General features: G+C 34.7%; 1 protein-coding gene across 2 annotated transcripts in view; it reads left to right on the forward strand.

Moving 5' to 3' along the window:
- The first annotated feature begins 45 nt into the window (after nt 1–45).
- The window catches only part of WDHD1 (WD repeat and HMG-box DNA binding protein 1), a 57,341-nt gene continuing 31,545 nt past the window's right edge, over nt 46–25,841 (forward strand). The window contains exons 1-10 of one of the 2 annotated variants that reach the window (XM_010962184.3): nt 46–168; nt 402–494; nt 8,733–8,844; nt 14,533–14,684; nt 15,367–15,478; nt 15,655–15,705; nt 16,673–16,768; nt 19,727–19,819; nt 21,399–21,505; nt 21,733–21,874. In XM_010962184.3, coding sequence (XP_010960486.2) covers nt 418–494; nt 8,733–8,844; nt 14,533–14,684; nt 15,367–15,478; nt 15,655–15,705; nt 16,673–16,768; nt 19,727–19,819; nt 21,399–21,505; nt 21,733–21,874 — 942 coding nt within the window. In that variant the 5' untranslated portion in view covers nt 46–168; nt 402–417. Of the gene's footprint in view, nt 169–401; nt 495–8,732; nt 8,845–14,532; nt 14,685–15,366; nt 15,479–15,654; nt 15,706–16,672; nt 16,769–19,726; nt 19,820–21,398; nt 21,506–21,732; nt 21,875–25,841 lie in introns of those variants that run through there. The other variant, XM_045522037.2, reaches the window with a different exon arrangement.

Here is a 25,841-nt window from a genome sequence, read left to right on the forward strand (position 1 = left end):
CGGGCGCGCAGCTGTGACGCCACCGTCCTGCGACCCGGGTCGGGACCTGCGCTGGACGTGGGCGGGACGGCGCAGGCGCAGTGTGGGAGCACGCCGGAGCGCGGGAAGCGACCCTGCGGCGGCGGTTGCTTCTCACCTTTCCTCAGTCGCGGAGGTTCGGTCTCCTGGGTGAGTCGTCCCTTCCACTGCCCGCGTCCTTGCCGCCCACCGCAGGGAAGCGTGTCTTCTCCCCCACGTAGTGTCGGACAGACCCTCTGCTATATCCTGTTAGTCCCCCTCGGGCGTAGGAAAAGGGGCTGCCGAGGGCGTGCCCATGAGGAAATTAACCTTCCTTTTTACCCATTCAGCCTCTGGCTTTCTTGTTTTCTAAAATAATAGTAGCTTTTATAAAATATTTTCAGGTAAGTAGAGGAAAAGATGCCTGCCACACAGAAGCCAATGCGATATGGACACACAGAGGGACACACAGATGTCTGTTTTGATGATTCTGGGAGGTAAGGTACTTTGAGAAACAAAAAGAACGTTTTGGGTGTGAATTATTACAACAGTTATTCTTATATGTCATGTAAACAGTCAGCCTAAAATGACTCACCCAGATAGAAATAAGGCTGAACTCTAAAATGGCACGTAAGTTTTCCTTAGATTTACTGTTCCATTCTGACCGTCACGGTAGTTTTAGTATATCAAGAAAGTTAATGAGTGTAAAATCTTACTTCCAGGGGATTTGGAAGAATGCGAACTTTCCCCTAAGTTTTCCTTTTGTTCACTTCCTTTCTGCACCTCGCACTATTAATTTTGCCAGATCGCTACCTGCCTGCTTGTCAAAATGGCTGGGTCCATCTTTTCAGTGTTTTTATCCTCCCTTGCCTTTCATGATGCTCTTTACTTTTTTTTTTTTAATTGTTTTAATTTTGTGACAGCTTTATTTCTAATTTCCTCTACTTGATTCTTAAATGGTGGTATTTTCCTAGGGTTACTCTAGTCCTTATGGAGGGAAACAATAAACAATCTATACTAAGAATAGAAAAGTGTTTTGTTAGAGCCAAACTGAGGACTATAGCCTGGGAGACACAGATTAAAGAAGTGCTTGACTTTTGTTCTGTCGGACTACAAAATGAGGGAGGATTATAACAGCAAAAACTACAAAATTACATGGATTGTCAAGAATTATAATTGGAGTTGGCAGGAAGTAAGGGTGCTTGTTAAGTAAGTATTGGCTGGAGGCCAATATGGTGGCACAGTTAATTATAAGTGGAGATCTTGAGACCACGTTATAGCTGGCAGCTGCTTCCAGATTTTGTTTTGAGAACCACTGGTGGTATCCTTGTGTCTGATACAGTTCAGAAAATTCAAGTTCTCAGTAATGCAAAAATTCATCTAAAACCATATCCACTGTGGCCACCTAGCTCTATTTTGAATGCCTGAACTATAGTTACTCCATTTTTACTTTTAAATGCATTCTTTTCTTTAATGGTTAAAGCAGCTTTTATTGTCATTTCTATGTTGATACATTCATTGAAAAAATATTTGCATGTCTGCTCCACTGGGGGCTGGAAATAATAGTGCAAACAAAGCATAATCTTTTCTTCATTGACCTTAAGTTTTTTGTAGATTGACAGAGAGTACAAATTAATTGCAAAAGTAAATGTGCATTTAAAGTTATACTTAGAAATATTAAGTTATATATGCAATGATAAGCGTATCTGAGGGGAAGTTGATCTAGTTAGAGGAGGCAGAGAAGGCTTCTCTGAGAATGTATTTCTTGAAATGAGATCTGAAGATTGAGTAGGCATTAAGAAGTATAGAGAAACTAGCTGAAATAGCTCAGTTGGGAGAGCGTTAGACTGAAGATCTAAAGAAGTATAGAGAGATGGGTAATGGTGGCAGTGGCGTGGTGGTGTTCACATTCCAGGCGGAGGGAACACTATGTGCAGAGATCCAATGAGGGTAGGGATCATGATATTCTCAAAAGACTGAAAGAAACCTAGCCATGCTAAAGTGTAGAGAGTGAGGCAGAGATTGATGAAAGATGAATTTGTGAAGTGGGCATCCTATATCCAAGGCCTTCTGGGCTTTACTAAGGAATCTTGTTTTTATCCTAAAAACAGTAGAAAGGTATTTGAAGCAGAAAGATATGATCAGGCTTGTTTTTGAGAAGATACGTGAAGGATAAATTGTAAAAGGAACAGGAGTGGATGTAGAGAGACTATTAGCAGGTATCTATGTTGGTCTGGTTGAGTGTGATGGAAACTTGGACTAGAGTAGGCATGGCTATGGAGAAAAGAGGATGCATTCAGGAAATATTTAAAATCAATAGAATGGATCAGATATGAAGAAAGGAGAAGGAGGTGTCTGGGATAACATCTGCATTTCTGGATGTTTGGGGAAATAATCAGCCATTTGCAAATATCCAGCACGTTTGGAGAGGAGCATATTTCAGAGGTAGAACGGGTTTGGAGATTATGAGTTTGCATTTGGACATAGTATAGGATTTCTTTGAGAAATCCAAGCAGAGATGTAGACGGTTGGATAAATGGATCTAAAGCTGAGAAGAAATGTGATCTCGAGATAGAAATCTACATCTTTAGCTGTTACCTCCTGGAATTCAGGACTGAGGTCTTGACTAGAAATTGAAATGTGGAAGTTGTCAATATATAGATGATATTTGGTGCTATGAACTTGAATGAAATCACCTAGGGAGGGAGTAAATGTAGTTAAGAAACAAGGTACAAGGGCTAGGCCCTGGACACTGCAAAATATTTAGAGATCAAGTAGAAGGAGGATCCAGTTAAAGAGAATGAGAAGGGATGGCTAGAAAAGTAGAAAACCAAGAGATAAGAATGACATTTAAAAAAAAAGTGACATTAAAAAGCCAAATAAAGTATTTTAAGGAGGAGGAAGTAATAAACTGTCAAATGCTGCTGGTGGGTCAAGTTGAGGACTGAGAATCCTACCATTAGAATTAGTGATGTGGAGGCTCTGGATGATCTTGAGCTTTTTTTTATGGAGTGGTGAGAATAAAAGCCTTGTTGGCAGTGGATTCAAGAGAATGGAAAGGGAGGAATTAGTGTTTGTGAGGATCATCAGAAAGGAATGTACAGTCAGGAAAGGTTTTTATTTCAAGGTAAGAGAGATTACAGCATATGTATGACAGATAAGGAGATAGTAGAGAGGGAAAGTTGAATAGACTAGGGAAATGTCGTTGGATTGCAGGGCAGCACTAAAGGCCTAACTCAGATTAGTGATCGTGAATTTAAAGTGAGACCAAATAACCTAGTTATGTGTTTTCTCCAGTCCTGTTTAGCTCTCTAAGTGCAAATTTATTAATAGAGAGTTGGATTTAACCAGGGTTGGGGTTTTGCCTGGTATGACAACATCAGAGAGGCCTAAAGGATTTGAGGTTGATACAGAGGAGTGATTTTAAAAACAGACTGTAGACTTTAAACCAGATTAGGTGGGATATGAGAATTTGAAGGGGATGAGAGACAGTTAAAAGGTAGTTTCAGTAGATTATAGATCCTAATAGAATTTAAAAATTATTGGAGTTAGGATATTAAGGGTCCATGGTGAAAAGGTAAGTGATTAGGATGATTGCAGTTGAGGTCATGAAGCAGTTGCAGTGTTGGTAAAGACAAAATCTAGGCTAGGACCATGGGAGTCTAAGATGGGGTGGAGGACAAGATGAAGTATCAGAAGGTTTCATCTACAAGAATATGAAAATACTAAGAATTGTGATAGGATATTGTTGTTAGAGAGAGAACCCTCTAAAAATTCTTAGGGAATAAGGGCAATTTCTCTTTAGGAATCTGTAGGTGGTCTGATGGCAGTTTCTTGCCTTTTTTAAGAGAGTAGTGTGTGGCAATAGAATGGAAGTGGTAATATAGTACAGGAGAGGCCCACCTCTAGGCCCCAGAGGGATGTAGAAAAAAAATCAGCCACTACTTAAGAGGGCTGAAGAGGAAGCAGTGTCCTCAGAGGAGTGTTCAGGAAAAAAGCTGATTTTGTTAGTACCTGACCATGAATCTCATGAGGCCCAGTGGAAGGGTTACAGAGGGGTAGTCATCTTAGGGAAAGAACACTGCTGCATGAGGATGGTGAATCCACGTAGCGACAAATGCCTTGGTAGCCATTGGCTTCTTGTAGCTATATCATAAAGAGGATAAAGTCTTGATAGAATTAGTCCTTTGCTCAGAAACTTATAATGGGTTTCTTAATTTATCATCTAAACCAGGACGCCTTTGCGAGTAGGGAGAAGAATTTCAAAATAATTAAAATTACAGGGTTTTTTTGAATTATTTATTGATTGGTAAGTTATTCTGTTTCAGTAGATCTGTAACATATTTCTATTCAAAAACTATTTCAAAACATTTTTTCCTAAAAAACATATTTATGACATTAAAGCATTTAAAAAATTTTCTTTACATTGAACATGTAGTCTAAACATCAACATAAGTAGTCATTTTTGTTATGTATTCATGTACTTTAATCAGTTTTTTTAGCCTGTCTCTAACTTGTTGTTGATATTTTTCTGAAAAATATGCTTTTTTCAATATAGTCTTATTTTTGTTTTTCTTATAAAATTGGTTGCAGTCTTCTTCAGAATTTCATTTTATAGTTAATAAATTTGAAGTGAGACTTTCAGTTAATTCTTTTCTTTGGACTATAATATTTTTCAATAAGAAAATACTCTCTTTAGGTCCTTACATACCTGGTAAGCTTAGAGCAAATTCTACTAAATGGAAGTCTCAATTTTTAAAAATTTGCCTTACCTGAGATGGATCAATATTTCACCTTCAGCATTTTTATAGATTCTGTCTTTTCATCTGCATGTAGAGTACCCTTTTTCTATACTAAGGTCTACAGTATCTTTAAAGACAAAATTCATCAAATAAGTTCTTTCTATTTATGATTCCCTTGAATGTTTCACAAATTTTAAGCCCACTTTATGTCATTCTGGAACAGAACATAAATTTGTACAATTAAAAAGAAGAGATCTATCAAAAGATTCTTCCCAAAAGTCAAAGTATTCCAAAGAACAGTTACAGAATTTCAAAATAAAATCATTCACCATTTCACCTTTTAATGTACAGTTTGTTCAATTCTTACTTGCTTCTGTAGAGATGAATTTCAGTATAAGCTTTGATTTCATTAATTGCATTTCACTAAAAGCTTCAAAGGCTTAAGTTGAGTGATTTGATTAAAGATTTCTAACTCATTTTGAGCAAAATGCAACCAAGATTTAGAGAATTTGCTTCCAATAATAGTAATACTACCATCATTATAAGTCATGTATAATGTTTTATAAGGTCACTCTTCAAAGGCTCAAGTATTTAAAAAATCTCATTGATGATAGGCAGCAGAAAAAGTATCTTCTGCAATGTTGAAGTATTTTTGTGTATTTAACATCAGTTTGTTACAAAATTTTTGTTGTTCAGTTATTCTGGGTATGCATAAAATTTTAAAATTTGACAACTGTGGCTTCTGTTTTGATTGGTACATTATCATAGGTCATTTGGGTACAATTGTGAGTTATAATTCCAATTCCAAGTATATTTGTGTTTCACAGATTTGTTATAGTAAGAACATTGTTTTTACTACAATGGTGTACTCCAGCAAAATGTGTGTTATTACTGTAAACATTAAGAATTTTATCTTTAGCATTGAACTTTTCAAATGGAAATAGAACTCCCAATAATGTCAGATACTTCATTTTGTACAGAATGAACTTCCAGAAGCTTTACTTTGTTTCCATGCACTGAAGGGAGAACTAAACCATTATTGGAATTAATCTGATTTCCTTTTTAAAACCTCTGATAACATTGATATAAAATCAGTATCATTTGACCGTGTAGAAAGGTATTTTTAATTAAGGGAGACAACATATTAAAGCTATCACTTCACTTTTCATACTTGCAGTAGACAACTTAGAATAAAAAATGAACAAAATTAATTTAGAACTACTGTTACTTGTTTTAACACTGCTCTGTCCAATAAAGTAGCCACTAAGCACATGTGACTATTTAGATTGCTTTTTAATTACTCAGCAGCCAGATGTAGAACATTTCCATCATCTTAGAAACTTCTATCAAACAACACTAAATTCTTATGAAAAGTCATGCTTGACAAGATGCAAACTCTGTACTGCTGCAGAAGCACCGTTTTCAGGCAGTCTCAAGATAACTACTAACTTATGAAGTAGATGCTGAGTTTCTTCAGGAGTTCTGTGTCTTCTCACTTTCTTGTGGTTGGTGTTATCACTACACCTCCCATGGTAAATGTCAATATTTTGTTCAAATTATACTTTCATTATCAACTTCTCGAGAAGCAGAAATTTAGTGTTTAATTTTTTATTAAACATGTACTTGTATTTTTTTTCCAGCTCATTGCTACTGAAAGGGTTTTTTTTTTTTTAGCAAAATTTAGTAGCATAGCCAACAATAAAATTAATATGTAGTTAGTTTTATTCCTACAGTAAATGACAAAAACAGTGTAGGAAGGATGTCCAGACTATTCTAAAAGCTCTTGCATATATTTCTAATTAATTCTACTATTATTTCACTATAATTTCCCACTGGCATCACCAGCTGGCACCTACTGCTTCCTACATCTCCCTTGGTGCACCTAGCTGGCACACCAAATAGCTGGTAGGGAGGAAGATATGAACTACTTCTCCCATCACCACTGGAGACTAAAAGAAATTGTTCTTTCTGGGGGCTCATGTCTAACTTCACTTTGTTTTTTATCAGTTAACACCTGTTGTCCTTGAAAGGCGGTGTTATGTTACATCAAGAAAGGATTGGAAGGGGAAGTTGGGTTATCACTAGTTATCTTTCAGACTTACCTACATGTTAAAGTGAGAGCTCTGTTCATTACACAGCTTACACTACTAAACGAGATCATGGCAGGAACTGGAAGTGCAAGGAAGAGGTCTGTCAAGCCCACCCAACAAATTTTGATGCAACTAATACTAATATGTTTTAAAGTGAAACTTAGTCCAAATGCTAAACCAGCCAGATGCATAGATCAGGAATGTCCTGGGCAAACTGAGACTTATGATCCTCTTATTTTCTTATAGAATGGAGTCTAAGTTTCTTATTCTGGCGTTAAAGTCATTTTAAATAGGATAACCTCAGTCTGCTTCCCCCCCCCCCCCCCCAATTTCTGAGACTTTCTGCTCCAGGCAAACTCCTCTGTGCTTTTAACTTCATATTTTGGGTCATGTAGTTTTGTCTGTTTGGAACTGTCCCTTTTTCACAATATTAGCATATCCAATCCTAACTGTCCTTTGACTTCCCAATGTAAATACCACTTTTGTATAAAATTTTATACCAAGGAAAAACTGTAAAGAACATAAACTCACCTTTCATTTTGCCCAATAAGAGCTGAACAGTCCTTGTTATTGAGGTTTATGTATGTCAAATAAGATAACATGTTGGCTAGTATCTTCATTTTATTAAAAAAGAGATAAACAAGCATCCCTCCCCAAAAAAATTAATAGGCCTAAAACTGGGTGACTTTTTTTTTTTAATTGAAGTATAGCCAGCTACAATGTGTCAATTTCTGGTGTACAGCATAATGTCCCAGTCATGCGTATACATACCTATATTCATTTTCATTAAAGATTATTACAAGACATTGAATATAGTTCCCTGTGCTATACAGAAGAAAAATTTTTAAGTCTACTTTTATATATAGTGGCTAACATTTGCAAATCTCAAACTTCCAAATTTATCCCTTCCCACCCCCTTTCCCTCAGTAACCATAAGATTGTTTACTAGGTCTGAGAGTCTGTTTCTGTTTTGTAGATGAGCTCATTAGTGTCCTCTTTTTTCTTTTTTTAGATTCCACATATGAGTGATATCATATGGTATTTTTCTTTCTCTTTCTGGCTTACTTCATTTAGAATGATGATCTCCAGGACCTTCCATGTGCTACAAATGGCATTATTTTATTCTTTTTTATGGCTTAGTAGTATTCCACTGTATATATATACCATGGTTTCTTTATCCAGTCATCTGTTGATGGACATTTAGGTTGCTTCCATGTCTTAGCTATTGTTTATAGTGCTGCTGTGGACATTGGGGTGCATGTATCTTTTCAAATTAGACTTCCCTCTGGATATGTGCCCAAGAGTAGGAATGCTGGATCATGTGGTAAGTCTGTTTTTAGTTTTTTGAGGAATCTCCATACTGTTTTCCTTAATGGCTTCACTAAACTACATTCTCACCAGCAGTGTAGGAGGGTTCCCTTTTATCCACACCCTCTCCAGCATTTATCACTTTTTAATGATGGCCATTCTGCCTGGTGTGAGGTGATACCTCATTGTAGTTGATTTACATTTCTCTGATAGTTAGTGATATTGAGCATTTTTTCCTGTGCCTATTGGCCATTTGTATGTCTTCATTGGAGAATTGCTTGCTTAGGTCTTCTGCCCATTTTTGGATTAGGTTTTTTTTGTTGTTGTTGTTATTAAGTTGTATGAGCTCTTTATATATTCAAGAAATTAAGCTTTTGTCAGTCGTATCATTTGGAAATATTTTCTCCCATTTTGTAGGTTGTCTTGTTTTGCTTATGGTTTCCTTTGCTGTGCTAAAGCTTATAAGTTTAATTAGGTCTCATTTGTTTATTTTTGCTTTTATTTCTATTGCCTGGGTCGACTGCCCTAGGAGAACATTGCTAAGATTTATGTCAGAGAATTGGGTGACTTTTTAATGAGTATGTTTCCTTCACAGTTGTATTGTGACTTGTGGAAGTGATGGTGATGTGAGGATTTGGGAAGACTTGGATGATGATGATCCTAAGTCCATTAATGTTGGAGAAAAGGCATATTCATGTGCTTTGAAGGTATTAAAACAATTACAGAAACTGATAAGAAATGATACTGCCGTGTGATGTTTTATGTTTGGATAAAAATTTTTGTAGAATTTTTGAATATAGATGTACCTTTTTGTTTCTCTTATGAAATAATAATATTTAAAAGTGTGCGTATAATAATGCCATAACTTGCCCCAAAATTTTACAGGTAAAATCTGAATGGTTTATTAAAGGTGATTGATGGATAGTAATGGTGAGCCAATTAAGATATATGCAAGAAATTATACTTTATCTTTGTACTTCATCTTTTAAGAAAGAGGTTTAAATATTCTGTTTTTTCCTTTGAGAGAAAACTGCATTTTAGATTTTCAGCTCATTAATTCAGATAACTTGAGGGATTGTACTAGAAAATAGGACTGTTTCATTAACTTTTTCAGAAAGCTATATACATATTTCATATGTCTAAAGTTTTATGTAAGGTAAATATGGGAATAAGATGTAGGTTACTTGGAGAATAGAGACCTGTTTTCAGAAGGACTTCGTAAACTGAGTACCTAAAAACCATTAAGCTTTTTATTTGTGGTAAATTTTAAATTGAGTGTATTGTATTTGGATAGAAAAAAATCTCCACAGAATTCATGTTTTCTCCAAACTCAGATTCATTAAGGTGGATGAGATGGTCTTTAGATACTTCAGATATTCTTTTTAAAATGGTCATATAATGGAAAGTGTAGCCCCACAAGAAAAAATATAAATGACCAATGTACGTTAAATATGAGCTAAATCTCACTACTAAGCAAAGAAATGCAAATTAAACAATTGGAGATTGGCAATAATGAAAAATATTGCTAATCCTGGTAATAGTGAGGGCTTTGGGAAGTACATATTTGTAAAGGAGAAACACTCTCCTCCTGTGTTTCTCCTTTACTCTCATACTACTGCCATACTCACAACACTTCTGACACCAGATGTGTGTGTTTTTTTGGCGCACCAAGCAATTCTCTGCACCACCAGCTGGGTGTCCTACTATTCAATTCAATTCTGACATTAACTGGAGTTAACGCAGACCCCGCAGGTTAAGGTCTCAGTTCCACTAGACTGTTTCCCACTTCATGCACCAGTTGCAAGTAGGAGGTCCCCAGATTACCCACAACATCTGTCCAGCTTGGCTACAGATGGGGATTCCCGTGACCCCGTTCTTGGCTAAGTTCATTTGCTAGAACATTTCACAGAACTCAAGGAAATATGTTTTTCAATGTATTGTATAATAAAGGATAAATAAAGGATACGAAGGAATAGCCAGATGAAGAGATACATGGGGTGAAATCTGGAAGGGTCTTCTTTCCCTCTGGAGTTGGGATGGGCCACCAACCTAGAAGCTACTTGAACCCCATACTATTAGAATTATTATGGAGGCTTAATCACATGGGCATGATTGATTATTAACTCCGTTTCCAACCCTCTCCCCTTCCTGGATGATGGGGCGTGGGTGAGGCTGAAAGTTCCAAGCTTCTAATCATGATTTGATCTTTCTGGTGACCAGCCCCCATCCTGAAGCTATCCAGGAGCCCACCAAGGTGCACCTCATTAGAACAAAAGATACCCCTATCACCCAGGAAGTTCCAAGGGATTTAGGAGCTTTGTGTCAGGAATCAGAGTCAAAGACCGAATATTAGAACAAAAGATGCTACTAGTGCTCTTATCACATAGGACATTACAAGAGTTATATAGGAGCTCTGTGCCAGGAAATGAGGTCTGAGACCAGTGTATTTCTGTTTCACAGTGTAATCATACAACAGTTGCTGGAAATATAGTTCATCAAACTTTTCTGGGGGTAAATTGATACTGTGTGTCACAACTAGAATTTCATATGCTAACACATAGTCATTTCTGGCTGTTTACCTTAAGGAAAAATGTATTTTCATTTGTGCAGACAAGGATATTAGTAAAACCACTGTCTATAATAGGAATTAGAAACAATTGAACTGAGTTGAATAGAGAATTCATTTTATAAATTTTGGTAGAGTCATATAGTGTAATATGATGCATCCATTTAAAAAATGGGGGAGTGCTACACATCTTCATTTGAAAAGATGATTACAGTTAATTGAAAAAATTAAAAAGTAGAGTTACAGAACAATCTGTTATAGTATAGTCTTATGTTTGTTAAAGGGTATAGGTATACATATATTTGCAATTTCTGTATGTATAGAAGAAAGTTAAAAAGACTCAACCCCAAAATGTTAATGAAAGTTACCTAGCAAGAGTAGGGAAACTCATTCTCTGCTCAGGACACTTTCACATTGTTATTTTTTTTTCCTACAGTAAGTATATACTGCTTTTGTGTATGACAAAGACTGTAAAAGAAAAAATGAAAGTGGTTTTACAGTAGTTTCCTAAGGCTATGGTAACAAATTGTCACAAATTTGGTGGCTTAAAACAACAGAAAATTATTATATCACAGTTTAAAAGACAGGAGGTCTGAAATCTAGGTATTGGCTGACACTGGAAAATGGGGTGCAAGAAGATGGTGGTGTCCCAGGTTTTGGGTGCCTCCCTCTGGGATGTGCCCCGCCAAGTGAGTGTCCCTGTCTTCTTGCAGGAAAGAATTCAAGAGCAAGCCACAGCTGAGTAAAAGAAGATTTGTTCAGAGAGATGCACACTTCGTACACAGGGTGTAGGCCATCTTAGAAAGCCAGAGAGGCCACGAGGCATGGCGGGTATTTAGTTTAGAGTAAAAGTAGATACACACACCAGAGAGAGAGTGCAGCAGGTGAGAGAGAGTGAGAGAGGCTTAAGAGATACACATTCCATAGGCAGAATGCAGTTCATCTTGAGAGGTAAGAGGCAGCCCCAGAGCACAGGATCATCTAGCAAAATGAGATTGGCAAGGAGGTGTGAGGGTAGTTAAAGTAAAAGTAGACACACACTCCGTAGGCAGTGTGGGCCAGTATCACAAGGTAAGAAAGAGTGAGAGGCTTAGGAGATACACATTCCATAGGCAGAATGCAGATAATCTAGAGAGGCGAGAGGCAGCCTCAGATCATGGGGTCCTATAGGAAAGTGAGGTCAGCCACAGGTTGTGGCGGATGGTTAGTTTTTATGGGCTCAGGAATTTCATATGCTAACAAGTAGGAGGATTACTCCAACTACTTTGGGGAAGGGGCGAGAATTCCCAGGAATTGAGCTACCACCCACATTTTGACCTTTTATGGTGAGCCTTGGAATTGTCTTGGCACCTGTGGATGTGTCATTTAGCATGCTAATTTATTACAGTGAATGTATGAGGAAGCTCATGGTCTACTGGAAGTCAAATCTCCTGCTGTCCTGGGCCTCAAGGTCTACTGGCAGTCGCATCTTCAATTGCTGTGTCATTCCTTTAATGGCTCTGCCCCTGTCCCCTTCCCTCCTGTCTCCTGGCAAGGTTAACTCCTGAGTCTCTGGGGGAGAATATGTTCCATGCCGTTCTCCTAGCTTCTGATGGTCTCCAGTAATCCTCGTTGTTCCTTGTCTTGGAGAAACATCACCCTAATCTCTGCCTCCATTTTTACATCACCTTTGTGTCTTTGCATCTCAATTTCCCTCTCCTTTTTTTTTATAAGGACACCAGTTATTGGATTTAGATCCTTAACTTACCACATCAGCAAAGACGTTATTTTTGAAAAAGATCACATTCACACGTATCTTGGCTTAAGATTTACACATGCCTTTTGGGGGCCACTATTCAACCCACTACAAATCCATGATCAGCGCTAAAATGCTTTCTTTGGCTTTAAGAGTGGAGTTTACGGTACTTCAATGAAATGACATTACCAAATAGCCATGCAAAGTTGATAATTTGACAATGTATTTCATTTAAAGCATAATTGCTTATAAACATGTACTTTATGTTTTTGGATTCAGCGGTATAGGAAAGTACAATTAGATGCTTTATTTGAGAACAAAGCAGAAAAAAATATCACCCTCCAAAATAGTGAGATTGGGATGTATTGACATATTGCTGAATAGTAATAGTTGAGGCTTGCATGGTATTTTACATTGTCAGGGACTTTTAACAAAGATAAGGAGGAGTACATGAAATTCTCTCCATTTTATTCTTGGGAAAATCAAAGCTCAGAAGAAAGTCAAACGACATAGTAAGGAGTACGGTGGGCTGGAGCCCAAGTCATCTTGTGTTGGGTTCCATTCCTCCCAACCCACCAGGGAGAAGAGTAGTCTGACCAGTTCTGAACCACAGCCCTGATCCTTTGGATGATTTCTTTTTTAAAAATGTTTCCTAGTTGGCATGGTATACCGATAGTGATTTGATTTCTTTGTAGATTTGTTGGAAAATGACTTCAAAGCAAGGTCTTTAAGTCTCCCAGGTGAATTAGTGCAGTTATATATGTTTACATTTTCACATGAGTAAAGGGCTAGTTAACATTTTGTTAAAGAATTACCAAGATTCTTTACTAGAGTTAACTGAAGATGCTTAGTCAATATTCTGCTAAGGAATCTGCCAAGTAAAACACAGCTGGCATGTAAAATTCTTTTCTATGCACATACGTAAATAGTTTGGTGTTTCTGCAGTTTTGCCAAAGAACTCTTAGCATCATCAGTGTTGTCTTGAGTTGGTTATAGTTTTGTTTGTTTTTCACATTTAAATTATTGGTAGCTTAGCTTCATTATGAGTTTAGTTTACTGTGGATTGTTTAATTACATATAGTAGTTGCAATGCAGGCATAAATAGTATTTTTCACCAGTTTTCCAATAATTGAATTTGGAGGTAAGTTTATATCACAGTTCAAATTTGAATCAACTGTGTTGTTATCTGAACAGATGTATACATCTCCCCAGATTTTAGCGTATGGTAGCTTGTCATTGTATTACCAAGTTCTTTTCCCTTTAGAATAGGAGCAGATGTTGTAGATAGGCTGAGGGTACTAAGTGCGCAAATATGGCTAGGACCTGTTGCTATAGGATAAAGTGTGTTCATTAACAGACTTGAGCAGTTTGTTTCTTTTTAGCAGTTATCATTTAATCTAAATTAACAAATTGACCATATGATTTATCAAATTGTGTATCAGGTTGGTAGACTATGATTTAGTCTGTCAGGACTTAATTCCTCCTGGATAAATAATAAAATTAAGGTGCTAGGGCAGATCCTTGACTTTAATGATGCTTTGTGAAAAGCTCTGCGAAACAATGGTGTCTGCACATCATTTTCAGATTCTAAAACTTTCTGTTTCTTTGGTGTTTTTAAAAAGGAGCCATGGATTCTGCATTTAGACTTTACCCTACTCCAGAAAGACATTTAATGATTTTTTTGTGGAAACGTAGGGCAACACAAATAGTGTGGCCAAATTGTGCTCTTCCCTCAATGAGACTAGTTATGTTTTTTCTGAAAAGCTGTCCTGTGTCTCCTTTTTTATGACATTTGGGAATCCATAAAAATACTACTTAAGTATTTTTCTTGCCAGAAATACTAGAAAAATCAAAAATTAAAAGTTCGGCTGATGAAGGGAGAATTAAATTTTATAAAAGAAGTAAATTTGTCTTGCTAGTAGTCATTTCAGGAAAGTTGTGCACTGAGTGACAGTTTTTCTCTTGACATGAACTACTGTTACAAATTTTTTAAAAATTTTTATGGGATTTTTAACTATGGAGAGACTCCCAATTGATTTTATTTATTTATTTATTTATTTATTTTGCCAATGTTTCTTTTTATTTTTCTTTCAGAATGGGAAATTGGTTACTGCAGTATCTAACAATACTATTCAGGTGCACACATTTCCTGAAGGAGTTCCAGATGGTATCTTGACTCGCTTCACCACAAATGCAAACCATGTGATCTTTAATGGGGATGGTACAAAAATTGCTGCTGGATCTAGGTAAGGCTCTTTGATATCAGAAAAGGAAGTAGTGTTAAAATAGAATGGCCTCATTCATTGGATTCAGAGTAACGTTTTCAGGACTCTATTTCTTCTTTTTGTTATTATTTAGTTTTTATGTTTAGGTTTTTTTTCTGGTAAAGATTTTTGGTTACAAACTCATGCTTCTTTATAAATTGAGGTGTGTTGCTTTGCCAACAGCCTGTTTAGTAAATGCTGGAAAAGACTGGGGAAAGATGATAGCTGAATAAATTTTAAAAATCATTTTAGGTAGAGCCAAGACTGTACAATTAGGATTTTTGTTGTTTCTCTTGATGCTTTGTCATAGGGGGAAAAAGGTAATACTTGGTGAGTTGCTAAGTTGGAATAAAAGACATAGTGCTTTTAAAAATTGTTGTGACTGTAATTAGATTAGTAAATAATAGAAGATTAAGGTGTGACTAAGGAAGTCACTTCCTAAAAGTATTTGTATTTTAACATATGAGAACTCTTGAATTATGTTTTTAGCATTTTTATAGAGCAAAACTGAAGGGTAAGTTATTAAATTTGAGGGCCAAATTTCACAAGTTGCTGTAAAGAAATTATGGCATTTACTCTTATGATTTTGAAATATTTGGATCATAGCTTTTGAGAGGCTTTTGTATTGGCATTTATTGATGTACATTACTCTTCGTGTTCTTAGTGATTTTCTAGTCAAAGTTGTGGATGTGATGGATTGCAGCCAACAGAAAATGTTTCGAGGACATGATGCCCCTGTTTTAAGTCTTTCCTTTGATCCTAAGGACATCTTTCTGGTAATCGTTTTTCCCCCTCTCTTTTTTCATTTTTTGTGAAAATGTTGAAAACTGTAAGAGAATTAACAGAAAATTTCACACAGTTGATAAAAGGCTCTTTGATTTACCAGTTGAACCAGTTTCCATGTAGTATTATGGCTGTAACTATAGAGAAATCTGTTGTTTTATTCCTTCAGGCATCAGCTAGTTGTGATGGATCTGTCAAAGTGTGGCAAATTTCAGATCAGGTAAACTCATCAATTTGAATTGAAAACTTTTTACTCACTTCCATCATATATTGGGTGCTACATAATGTGTTATTGGACTAAATAATTCTTTTTCTTCATAGTCTATTTCTTTTGAGTAGCATTAAGTACTGTTTTTATGATCAAATTCACAATAATCTAGTGCAAAAGTAAATGTGTTGAAGACTAATTAATTGATTTTGTACCCAATCACAAAGGAAATTATAGATTTATATTTCATTTTTAGGTTTTATAAGTCAGTGAGGGAAATCCAATCATTATACATTTACAAACTAATTACTATTTGTTGGGCCCTAGATGTTGGGGATACAAAAATAAGGCATGGGCCACACTTGATTTGGAGAGTCACATATGTTATTCTAACCCAGCCTGAAAATACTTTTAAAGGAGGTATGAAGAAAATGCTTTCTGAATTGGCAGAGGGAACAATTAATTCTTCCTGAGGCAATCAATTGGAGAAGGCTTGGCATTTCTAGGGATGACGTGGCTGATGAGAAAAACATCCCCCTCAGAAAGCCTCAGCTAGTAGCCACAGTTCCTTCCCTTACGTTTGAACTATTTAAAAGGTTTAACTTTTACACCTTAACATTTTAGTAGATCTCTCAAGTTCATTTTCATAGATACTTTAAGATTGTAACATGTTGGGATTTTTAAAATTTGTTTATATATGTTTATTCAGTTAGTATATTATTTGCTTATTCTATATAGAAAAAACTCTTATTTGAAATAATTGTTTAAGACTTGTGCTCTGTAACTCTGAAAGTTATAAAGTAATTTAGGAAGTCAAATATTATCATAATTAGATTAAAGTGAATTAAGTTGCTTTTTTCTGAGCTATATGAGTCAGTTTGAAGAAACCACTTATTAAATGTATTCAGTGCTGCATGTCTTTTGGGGAGAATTTTCATAAAGGGAAATACATTTTCTTGTTCTTTTTTAAAAAAATGAGACATGTGCTGTTAGTTGGCCACTGCTACAAAAATGCAACGATGTGATAAACGCAACATCAATCTGCAGACTTGCCTGGCAGCCAAGAAGTGGGAAGGTGAGTTAGCCTTATTTTTCAACCTTTGTTTTAATTATTTGTTCCAGTCCTTGTCATCTTTGAATGTAAGAATAATTTTTTGAATTCTAACTATTTTATTACATTGTAAATTTTAGAGCTCCAAGCCAATTAATTAATTTTGAAATGCTTTAAGAAACATTTAAACTTTTTAAAGATTCTTTTTTGAAGAGTGTATTTTGCATAAATGAGTTGATTTTATATTCTTCTTTACATTCATGTTTAATGTAACAACTTGGGAAATAGTCTTGTTATGCCAACTCTTCCTACTAGGTTTAATGTCTTGGAGATACTCGCTGATATAATCAGACAATAGAAAGACACGAGAGGTTTGAAAGGAGAAAGGAGAATGTTCATTATTTGCAAATGAAATGCTTGTATATAAGGAAATCTCAAGAAAATCAACTGGGGGAAAATATTACTAATAAGAAAATGCAGTAAGGTAGTTGGAAGCAAAATTAATATACAAAACCAATAACAGTCCTATATACAAACAATAACCATTTAGAAAATATAATGGGAGGAAAAAATGCACTTACTGTGAAATCAACAAAGATAAAGTAACTAGGAATAAATGTACCAAAAAATGTGAAAGAGCTATATAAAGAAAACTTAAACATGCTACCAAAAAGAGTAAAAGAAGACTTAAATAGAAAAAATATATCCCATTCTTTTTTAAAAAGGGATTTATTTATTTAATTTTTATTGAGGTATAGTTAATGTACAATATTATATTAGTTTCAGGTGTACAATATAGTGATTCAAAATTTTTAAGGATTATACTCCACTTACAGTTATTATAAAATATTGGCTATGTTCCTGTGCGGTACAATATATCCTTGTAGCATAGTTATTTTATACATAATAGTCTGTACATCTTAATCCCTAACCTCTATTTTTTTCCCTCCCTTCTTCCTTCTCCTTACTGGTTACCACTAGTTTGTTCTATGTATCTGTGAGTCTGTTTCTGTTTTGTTATATTTATTCATTTTATTTGTTTACTTTTATTTTTTAGATTCCACATGTAAGTAATAACATACAATATTTATCTTTCTGTCTGTGACTTATTTCATTAAGTATAATAACCTTCAGTTTCATCCATGTTGTTGCAAATGGCAACATTTAGAAAAATATATCCCATTTATAGAAATTTGGTATAAAGATGTCACCTCTTCCCTAAATTGTCTATAGTTTTGAGAACATTCAAATATAAAATATCAGAAGATGTTTGGAGGAACCAAACAGAACTGATTCTAGAGCCAAAAATAAATCTAAAAGTCTTGGGGAAAAAAATGATGAAGTCTGATTCAATCAGTTATAACTGAGAATTAAAATTTGCTGCTAATTCATGAGTAAACAGGTATCTATAAAACAGAGAAATACGTATACAGAAATTTCATGTATAATAAAGGGAGAAATGGAGATTTAGTAAAGAATACATTTGCAAAGGGTATGAATACCAGGAGGTGAGAATTACCGAGAACTATCTTGGAGGCATTCCACCACATAGTGAATGTCTGTATAGTTATTTACTGTATTTTTTTTTCAACTTTTCTGTATATGTGAAAATTTTCAGGAAAGATTAATAAGTTCAACAATATAAAAAGTAAAAAAATAAATATGAAATACTTCAAGGTCAAAGAACAAATGTTAACCTGGGGAAAATTTTGAAACAATATGACAAAGAACTAATTTCCTTAATATACAGACAGTTCTTATAAATCAACATGATTCCAATAGAAAGATGAACAAGAACATGTGCAGATAGTGTACAGAAAAAGATACACAGATTGCTTTTAACATATGAAAATACATGCAACCTTTCATACTAAAAGAAATACAAATTGAAACTATGATAGAGCATTTTTCATTTGTCAGATGGTCAAACACTGTAAGTTTGATTATATACTGTGTGGAAGAAAGTGTGGCAGTTTTTATCAGCATGAATGACCAACAGTACTAGTGCTAGGCATATATCCTATAAGCATGTTTTCACGTATGCACTACAGAGTATGTATAATGCAAATATTGTATCGTTTATAGTAGCAAAAAATTAGAAACATCCTAAATGTTCATCAATGGAGAACTTAAATAAGTTGTGGAATTTATTCCTGAAAGTAGAATACTCTGCAACTGTTAGAATGAGGTATATCTGTATTTCTTCACATGGAATAATCTTTAGTTATGTTAAAAACATCAAGCTATAGAGCAGTAGGTATAGACAGTAGATAGAATGCTACTGTTAATTGTGTGTGTACTTGTATCTATATACAAATACATTCTCGTATAGTCTATGTATTTTTTGCTTTTGGGAATGTAGAGTTAAAGATGGGAGGGAGACTTTATTTTCAATCTATGCCCTTTTGTGTCATGTAAACTTTTAAGAGTATATTCTGCACTAAAGTGATGGTTCAGGAATCTAGTGTGTATTTTTTCTTTGCTTATGAAACAATTAAAAATTTTTTTTAAAACATAGTCTTACTGTTCATAAGTAATCCTTTTTTTCTTTTTTCTTTTTTTTTAACATGGAAAGACTACACCATTTTTATTTTTTCTGCTAATCTGTTTCTTTGGAAGACTATATGAGAAGATAAGTTTCCTTTTCTTCAAGAAATATTCAAAGTATTCTGGCTCTATTCTTTCTTTCCAGCAAATAAGATGAATTTTTAGATCCAAGGAGCTTATATTCCTTAAGAAGTAGTATTAAAAATACTAGTAACTCCAAGTGCTCTGCTTTTTGGTGCAAACAGTACTATGATTCTCACACATTGTTTACTTAAGAAAATTTTAAGTAATTTTTTGAGTTTTGTTAGTTGCCAATTAAAATACAGATTTTCTTTTATGTTTTGTAGTCTTGTTTGGATCAGTTTTCTGCTTTTGTTCTCTTTCTTTTTAAATTTAATTTAAACTTTTGTTTAAATCTTTTTTCTTTCCTAATAGTTATTGGCAGTTCCTGTGGAGAAATCTGTTAAGCTGTATAGAAGGGAAACTTGGAGTAATCAATTTGATCTTTCAGATAATTTCATCTCTCAGGTAAGTTTTGTAAGTGACATTTTGTGTAGGCTAATGGGAATTTTTTTTTTATATTTTTAATTGAAGTATAGTTAATTTACAATGTTGTGTTAGTTTCTGCTGTACAGCAAAGTGATTAAATTATATAAATATATTCTTTTCCATTGTAGTTTATTACAAGATATTGAATATAGTTCCCTGTGCTATATAGTAGGTCGTTGTTGTTTATCTATTTTATATACAGTAGTTTGTATCTGCTAATCCCAAACTCCTAATTTATCCCTCTTACCCCTACCCTCTGCCTTTCCCCTTTGGTAACCATTAGTTTGTTTTCTATGTTGGTGAGTGTGTTTCTGTCTTGTAAATAAGTTCATTTGTATCATTTTTAAGATTCCACTTATAAATGATACGATATTTGTCTTCCTCTGACTTCTTTCACTTAGTATGATAATCTCTAGTTCCATCCATGTTGCTGCAAACGGCATTTCATTCTTTTTTATGGCTGAGTAATATTCGTGTGTGTGTGTGTGTGTGTGTGTGTGTGTGTGTGTGTACACGCATACCAAATCTTTTTTATCCATTCACCTGTCAGTGGACATTTAGGTTGTTTCCATGTCTTGGCTATTATAAATAGTGCTGCTGTGAACACTGGGGTACATGTGTCTTTTTGAATTAGAGTTTCTCCGGATATATGCCCAGGAGTGGGATTGCTGAATCATATGGTAGTTCTATTTTTAGTTTTTTAAGGAACCTCCATACTGTTTTCCATAGTGGCTGCGTCAATTTACATTCTAATGGGAATATTTAATGCATACTTTACTTAAATACAGTTGCAGTTAAATATCATTGGAGAACAACTCCAATGTTATGCATGTGTCCACCTTCCGCCCCTCAGCCTTTTTTCATGTAGCCAATACCTAGACAGTAGATTAATCTTTTCTAGGTTCTATCTGGCTTTCCTCCTTTGTGAAATTTGATAGGAAAATCTTTTAGTTTATAAGAAGGCAAATTTAACCCTAGCATAGTAATAGGACACATTATTCTCACATTATCAGTAATTAGCCTTTATTGTTAAATTAGTTCCATTGAGACTTGTGATCACAGACCCTGGAATTTAGAGCAGGAAATATTGTTGGTCTGCTTTCTCTCTCTTTCTCTTTCTCTCCCCTCCTCCTCCCTTCCTTCTCTCATGCACAGCATTTTGCAGTTAAGGAAACAGAATCCCAGTAGGTCGGCAATGGCTTAGTACGGTTCACTTAGTACTTCACTTCCTAGTTCTCTACATCTTGATTGTGAGTGCTAAGAGGATGCCTTGTGTTTTCTCTCTTTCCAGGATAATAGCATTTTTTAGATTTTGCTTTTAAAATTGTGCTAGTCTGATATTCTTATGATGTATAGAGTAATAGCTGCTATTATTTTGATTGCTGAATTATTGAAAAAAAGTTAAAAAATAAGCAAACTTTATCTTGCCATTTGTATATCAGATTTAATTAAAAATTGCATGAATATGGGTTATAAAAATTTGAATTTGGTAATAAAATGAGTGTTAACAGTTTCAAATTACATAGAATTATTATTTGTTAATTGTTTTCTTTATTAGACCCTGAATATAGTAACCTGGTCTCCTTGTGGACAATATTTAGCTGCAGGAAGTATTAACGGTTTAATTATAGTTTGGAATGTGGAAACCAAAGATTGCATGGAAAGGTATGATTCATTATATCTTTTGTCTCTTTTTTGCTAATTTCTGTTAGATTTTGGTTTGTTTTATTATGAAACATTTCAAATTTGCTGTTATTAGATTGTCAAAATGCAAACATACACCTGTGTTTATCAAAAACCATGTAATGTTTTCTAACTAAAATTTACCTAAAGAAAGGTATAATTTCTATTTTTCTTGTCAGTGTTTTAAGAACTCACTTTTTAATTTTTAGGGTGAAAAATGAGAAAGGTCATGCAATCTGTGGCCTGTCATGGCATCCCACTTGTGGTCAAATAGCTTATACTGATGCAGAAGGAAATCTGGGACTCCTGGAGAATGTTTGTGACCCCAGTGGAAAGATGTCAAGCAGTAAGGTAATAAGTAATAGGGTAGAATAATTTCTTCAAAGTCTTTCTGTGGTCATATGCATTTGGAAAACACCACAAACTATATTACTTTCTTTGAAAAGTATAATTTATGTAATTAGATGCTCAGTAGTGCTCTATCATAAAGAAAATTGTTTAAACTTGTTTAACCTAATGTTTCCCAAATATATTTTACTAAGAAACTTTTTTCCGTCCATATAATGCCTATCAATATTCTGTGGCTTTCCAAGGAATACCTTTGTGAAGTACTATTTTAGTATCCTGGTGTTCTTGGGTTTTTTAATTAAATAAATGTTTTATAGATAAAAATTAGAGTTTATAAGTGTAACTTAGTTTAGCTTATAAAATTTTTCTGTCCTGAATTAGCCTTAACTCTTAGAGCTAATCATATACATCTTATGCTTATCTCTCCAGCCTTACTGAACCGCTTTAAATGGGCCACCTTGTTTTATACCTCATTGCTTTGTGCTCATTATTCCCCCTGCCTGGCAGATATATTCACTCATATTTCAAGTTGTTTTAGACTTCCAGTTAAGGATCACAGACTTAATACACCCATTTATTTCTACTCAAATTCCTCATACCTGGAAGCCCAACTAAAACTATACTGAGAGAAATTTTTTTAATGCATAATCTCATAAGGTTAAAGAAGATAGTTGAAATGATGATAGTAAAAAAAAATTTTTTAAGCTGGAAAATAGAAGAATGTTAGAAACTAAGCTTAGCTTCTCAAAAAGCTGAATCCTAAGACTGCACTGGGGGAAAGCTGAGGTGCCACTAGCTTGCCTAACTGAATCCCCAAAGAGTCAGAATTTGGTAGTACTAGGTACTTCTTAAAAATGATACTGAAAACAGGAGGGTTGATTTAATAAGCAAGTAGATCTGTCCAGTCTTAACATCAGTGGGCACAGCTAAGTAACTGCCCTCCTTCACCCCTGTATACATTTTGGCAGAATGCTGGAGATTTCTTCTCTAGATAAGGTAAAAATGAGGTCTTTGGTCCAGGGACACTGGATACAACTGAGTGGCACTGGGTGGAGGGGGAATATTTACTGAAAAGGCTTAAATGATAGGGTTATATATTTGAGTGCTGATATTCCCAGCTCACTTTTTATGCTTAGCTCCCAGAGCATTGTCAGCCAGTCGTACGCTTTTCAGGCAGGAGAGTGTAAGATCATCTCTGGGGAATCTATCTAAGAAAAAAGACTAAAACAGGTAGGAGATTTTTTTTTTTCAAGTATAGTTAATGTATAGTATTACATAAGTTACAGGGATACAATATAGTTATTCACTATATTGTAAGATTATACTCTACTTAAAGTTATAAAGTATTGGCTATGTTCCCTGTGTTGTACAATATATACTTGTAGCTTATTTTATACGTAATTGTTTGTGTCTCTTAATCCTCTGTCCTTATATTGCCCCTCCCCCTTTCTCTCTCCCCCCTAGTTTGTTCTCTGTATCCATGAGTCTGTTTCTTTTATTATTATTTCACTAGTTTTTGTTGTATTTTTTAGATTCTAGATATAAGTGATAACATACAGTATTTGTCTTTGTCTGACTTATTTCACTTAGCATAACACACCCCTGGTCCATTCACGTTGCAAATGGCAAAATTTTATTCTTATGGCTAAGTAGTATTCCATTTTGTGTGTGTGTGTGTATATGTGTGTCTGTACATATGTACACATACATCTTCTTTATCTATTCATCTGTTGATGAGCTTATAGGTTGTTTCCATAAATTGGCAATGGTAAATAATGGTGCTGTGAACATTGAGGTGCATGAATCTTTTTGAATTAGTGTTTTTTGTTTTTTATGGATATATACCCAGGAGTAGAATTGCTGAGTCATGTGGTACTCTTATTTTTAGTTTTTTGAGAAACCTTCATACTGTTTTCTACAATGTCTGCACCAATTTACATTCCCACCAACAGCATACCAGGCTTCCCTTTTCTCACATCCTTGCCCACATTTGTTATTTGTATTCTTTTTGATCCTAGCCCTTCTGACAGGTATGACGTGATACCTCATTATGGTTTTGATTTGCCTTTCTCTAATAATTAGCAGTGTTGAACATCCTTTCATGTGCCTAAGGGCCATGTACATTTCCTCTTTGGAAAAATGTCTTTTCAGGGCTTCTGCCCATATTTAATTGTTTTTTTTTCTTGATATTAAGTGGTATTAGCTGTTTATATATTTTAGATATTAACCTCTTATCGGTCATATCATTTGCAAATATTTTCTCCCGTTCAGTAGGCTTTCTTTTCATTTTGTGGATGATTTCCTTTGCTGTGCAAAAACTCTTAAATTCAATTAGGTCCCATTTGTTTATTTTTGCTTTTGTTTCCTTTGCCTTAGGGGCAGATCCAAAAAAATTTTGCTACAATTTTATGTCTGAGTGTTCTGCCTGTATTTTCCTCTAGGAGTTAAAATTTCAAGTCTTACACTTAGATCTTTAATACATTCTGAGTTTATTTTTGTATGTGGTGTTAGAGAATGTTCTAATTTCAGTCTTTTACAGGTAGCTGTCCAGTTTTCCCAGCATTACTTATTAAAGACTGTTCTCTCCCCACTGTATATTCTTGCCTCCTGTGTCATATATTATTTGACCATAAGTGTGTGGGCTTATTTCTGGACTTCCTATCCTGTTTCATTAATATGTGTCTGGTTTTGTGCCAGTACAATACTGTTCTGATGACTGTAACTTTGTAGTATAGTCTGAAGTCAGGGAGCGTGATTCCAGAGAGATTTTTAACTCCACAAAAAACAAAACGTTGTGGGAAAATGATCATAATATACTACATCTGTAAATCAATGGATAAGATTAATGCCTATCACCTAGGGTTACTGGGACAATTAAATGAATTGTGTATAAAGAGTTAGAACAGTCTCTAGCACAACACTTTGTAAATGTTATTATAATTTTTATTCAGCCACGAATAGCACTTACATGGTCATAATAAATCAAAATACTGATTATTTTTTGTTTTTTTGGGGGGGTAACTAGTTTTTGGGGGGTTTTTGTTTTTTGGTTTTTGTTTTAGTAGAGGTACTGGAGATTGAACCCAGGACCTTGTGCATGCTAAGCACCCGCTCTACCACTGAGCTATACCCATGCTCTACCCGCTGAACTGTACTCTCCTCCCCTAAATACTGATTATTGATCCAACCAAAATAAAAATATTTCCATATTGCAAGGACAGGGGTAGGAGAATGATGTGCATGTGTACAAGGAGGGTAAGGGTGGTTGAAAAATGGCACCAAATCCTCATCTTCCCTAATAGAAGGAAGTTAATAGCATCAATTAAATAGATAATAATTAAAACTGAAAAATCAAAAAATAAGACTAGAATCTTTAAAAGTATAGAGGAAAGTATCAAAAAAAACCAGTTGAAAGCAGAGAAGTAAATTGGAGGCTGTGCAGAGAGTTTTCATTTTCATAATAAACCTTATAACACTGCATGTGTTACATATACGCATATAACATTGATAAAAACAAAAAGTAAATTGAGAAATAATTTTTACTTCAAAGGTCACCTCTTATAAAACCTTAACCCTTCTATCCAGAATTGTCCAGTCTCTCTCCTTTTTGGTCTTATTTCTCAGTACTTATTTCTGTTACAACACCTTTAATACTTCATGGCCCTCACCATAAAAGATAAGGTCAAAACCTTCATTTTTGAATAAGAAAGTGCAAAAATAAAGTTTTTCACCAACTTGAGTACATAAAGTTTTAGGACTATGGATGGAATAGTTAAGTATCTTCTTATAGCATTTATTTATAAATTTAATTGTTCAAATCATATGTTTAAATATATGAATTTAGGAGTATTTTTTTCTGTTCTCTTGTTTCTTTAAATGTTAATTTTCCAAACACAATCATCTGTACTTCCATCTAAAAGGTTTGTGATATAGTCCCTTTTGATTCCATTAATGATGTTCTCATTAGAAT

This window comes from Camelus bactrianus, chromosome 6 (assembly GCF_048773025.1).
Source record: "Camelus bactrianus isolate YW-2024 breed Bactrian camel chromosome 6, ASM4877302v1, whole genome shotgun sequence".
Taxonomy (NCBI): Eukaryota; Metazoa; Chordata; class Mammalia; order Artiodactyla; family Camelidae; genus Camelus; species Camelus bactrianus.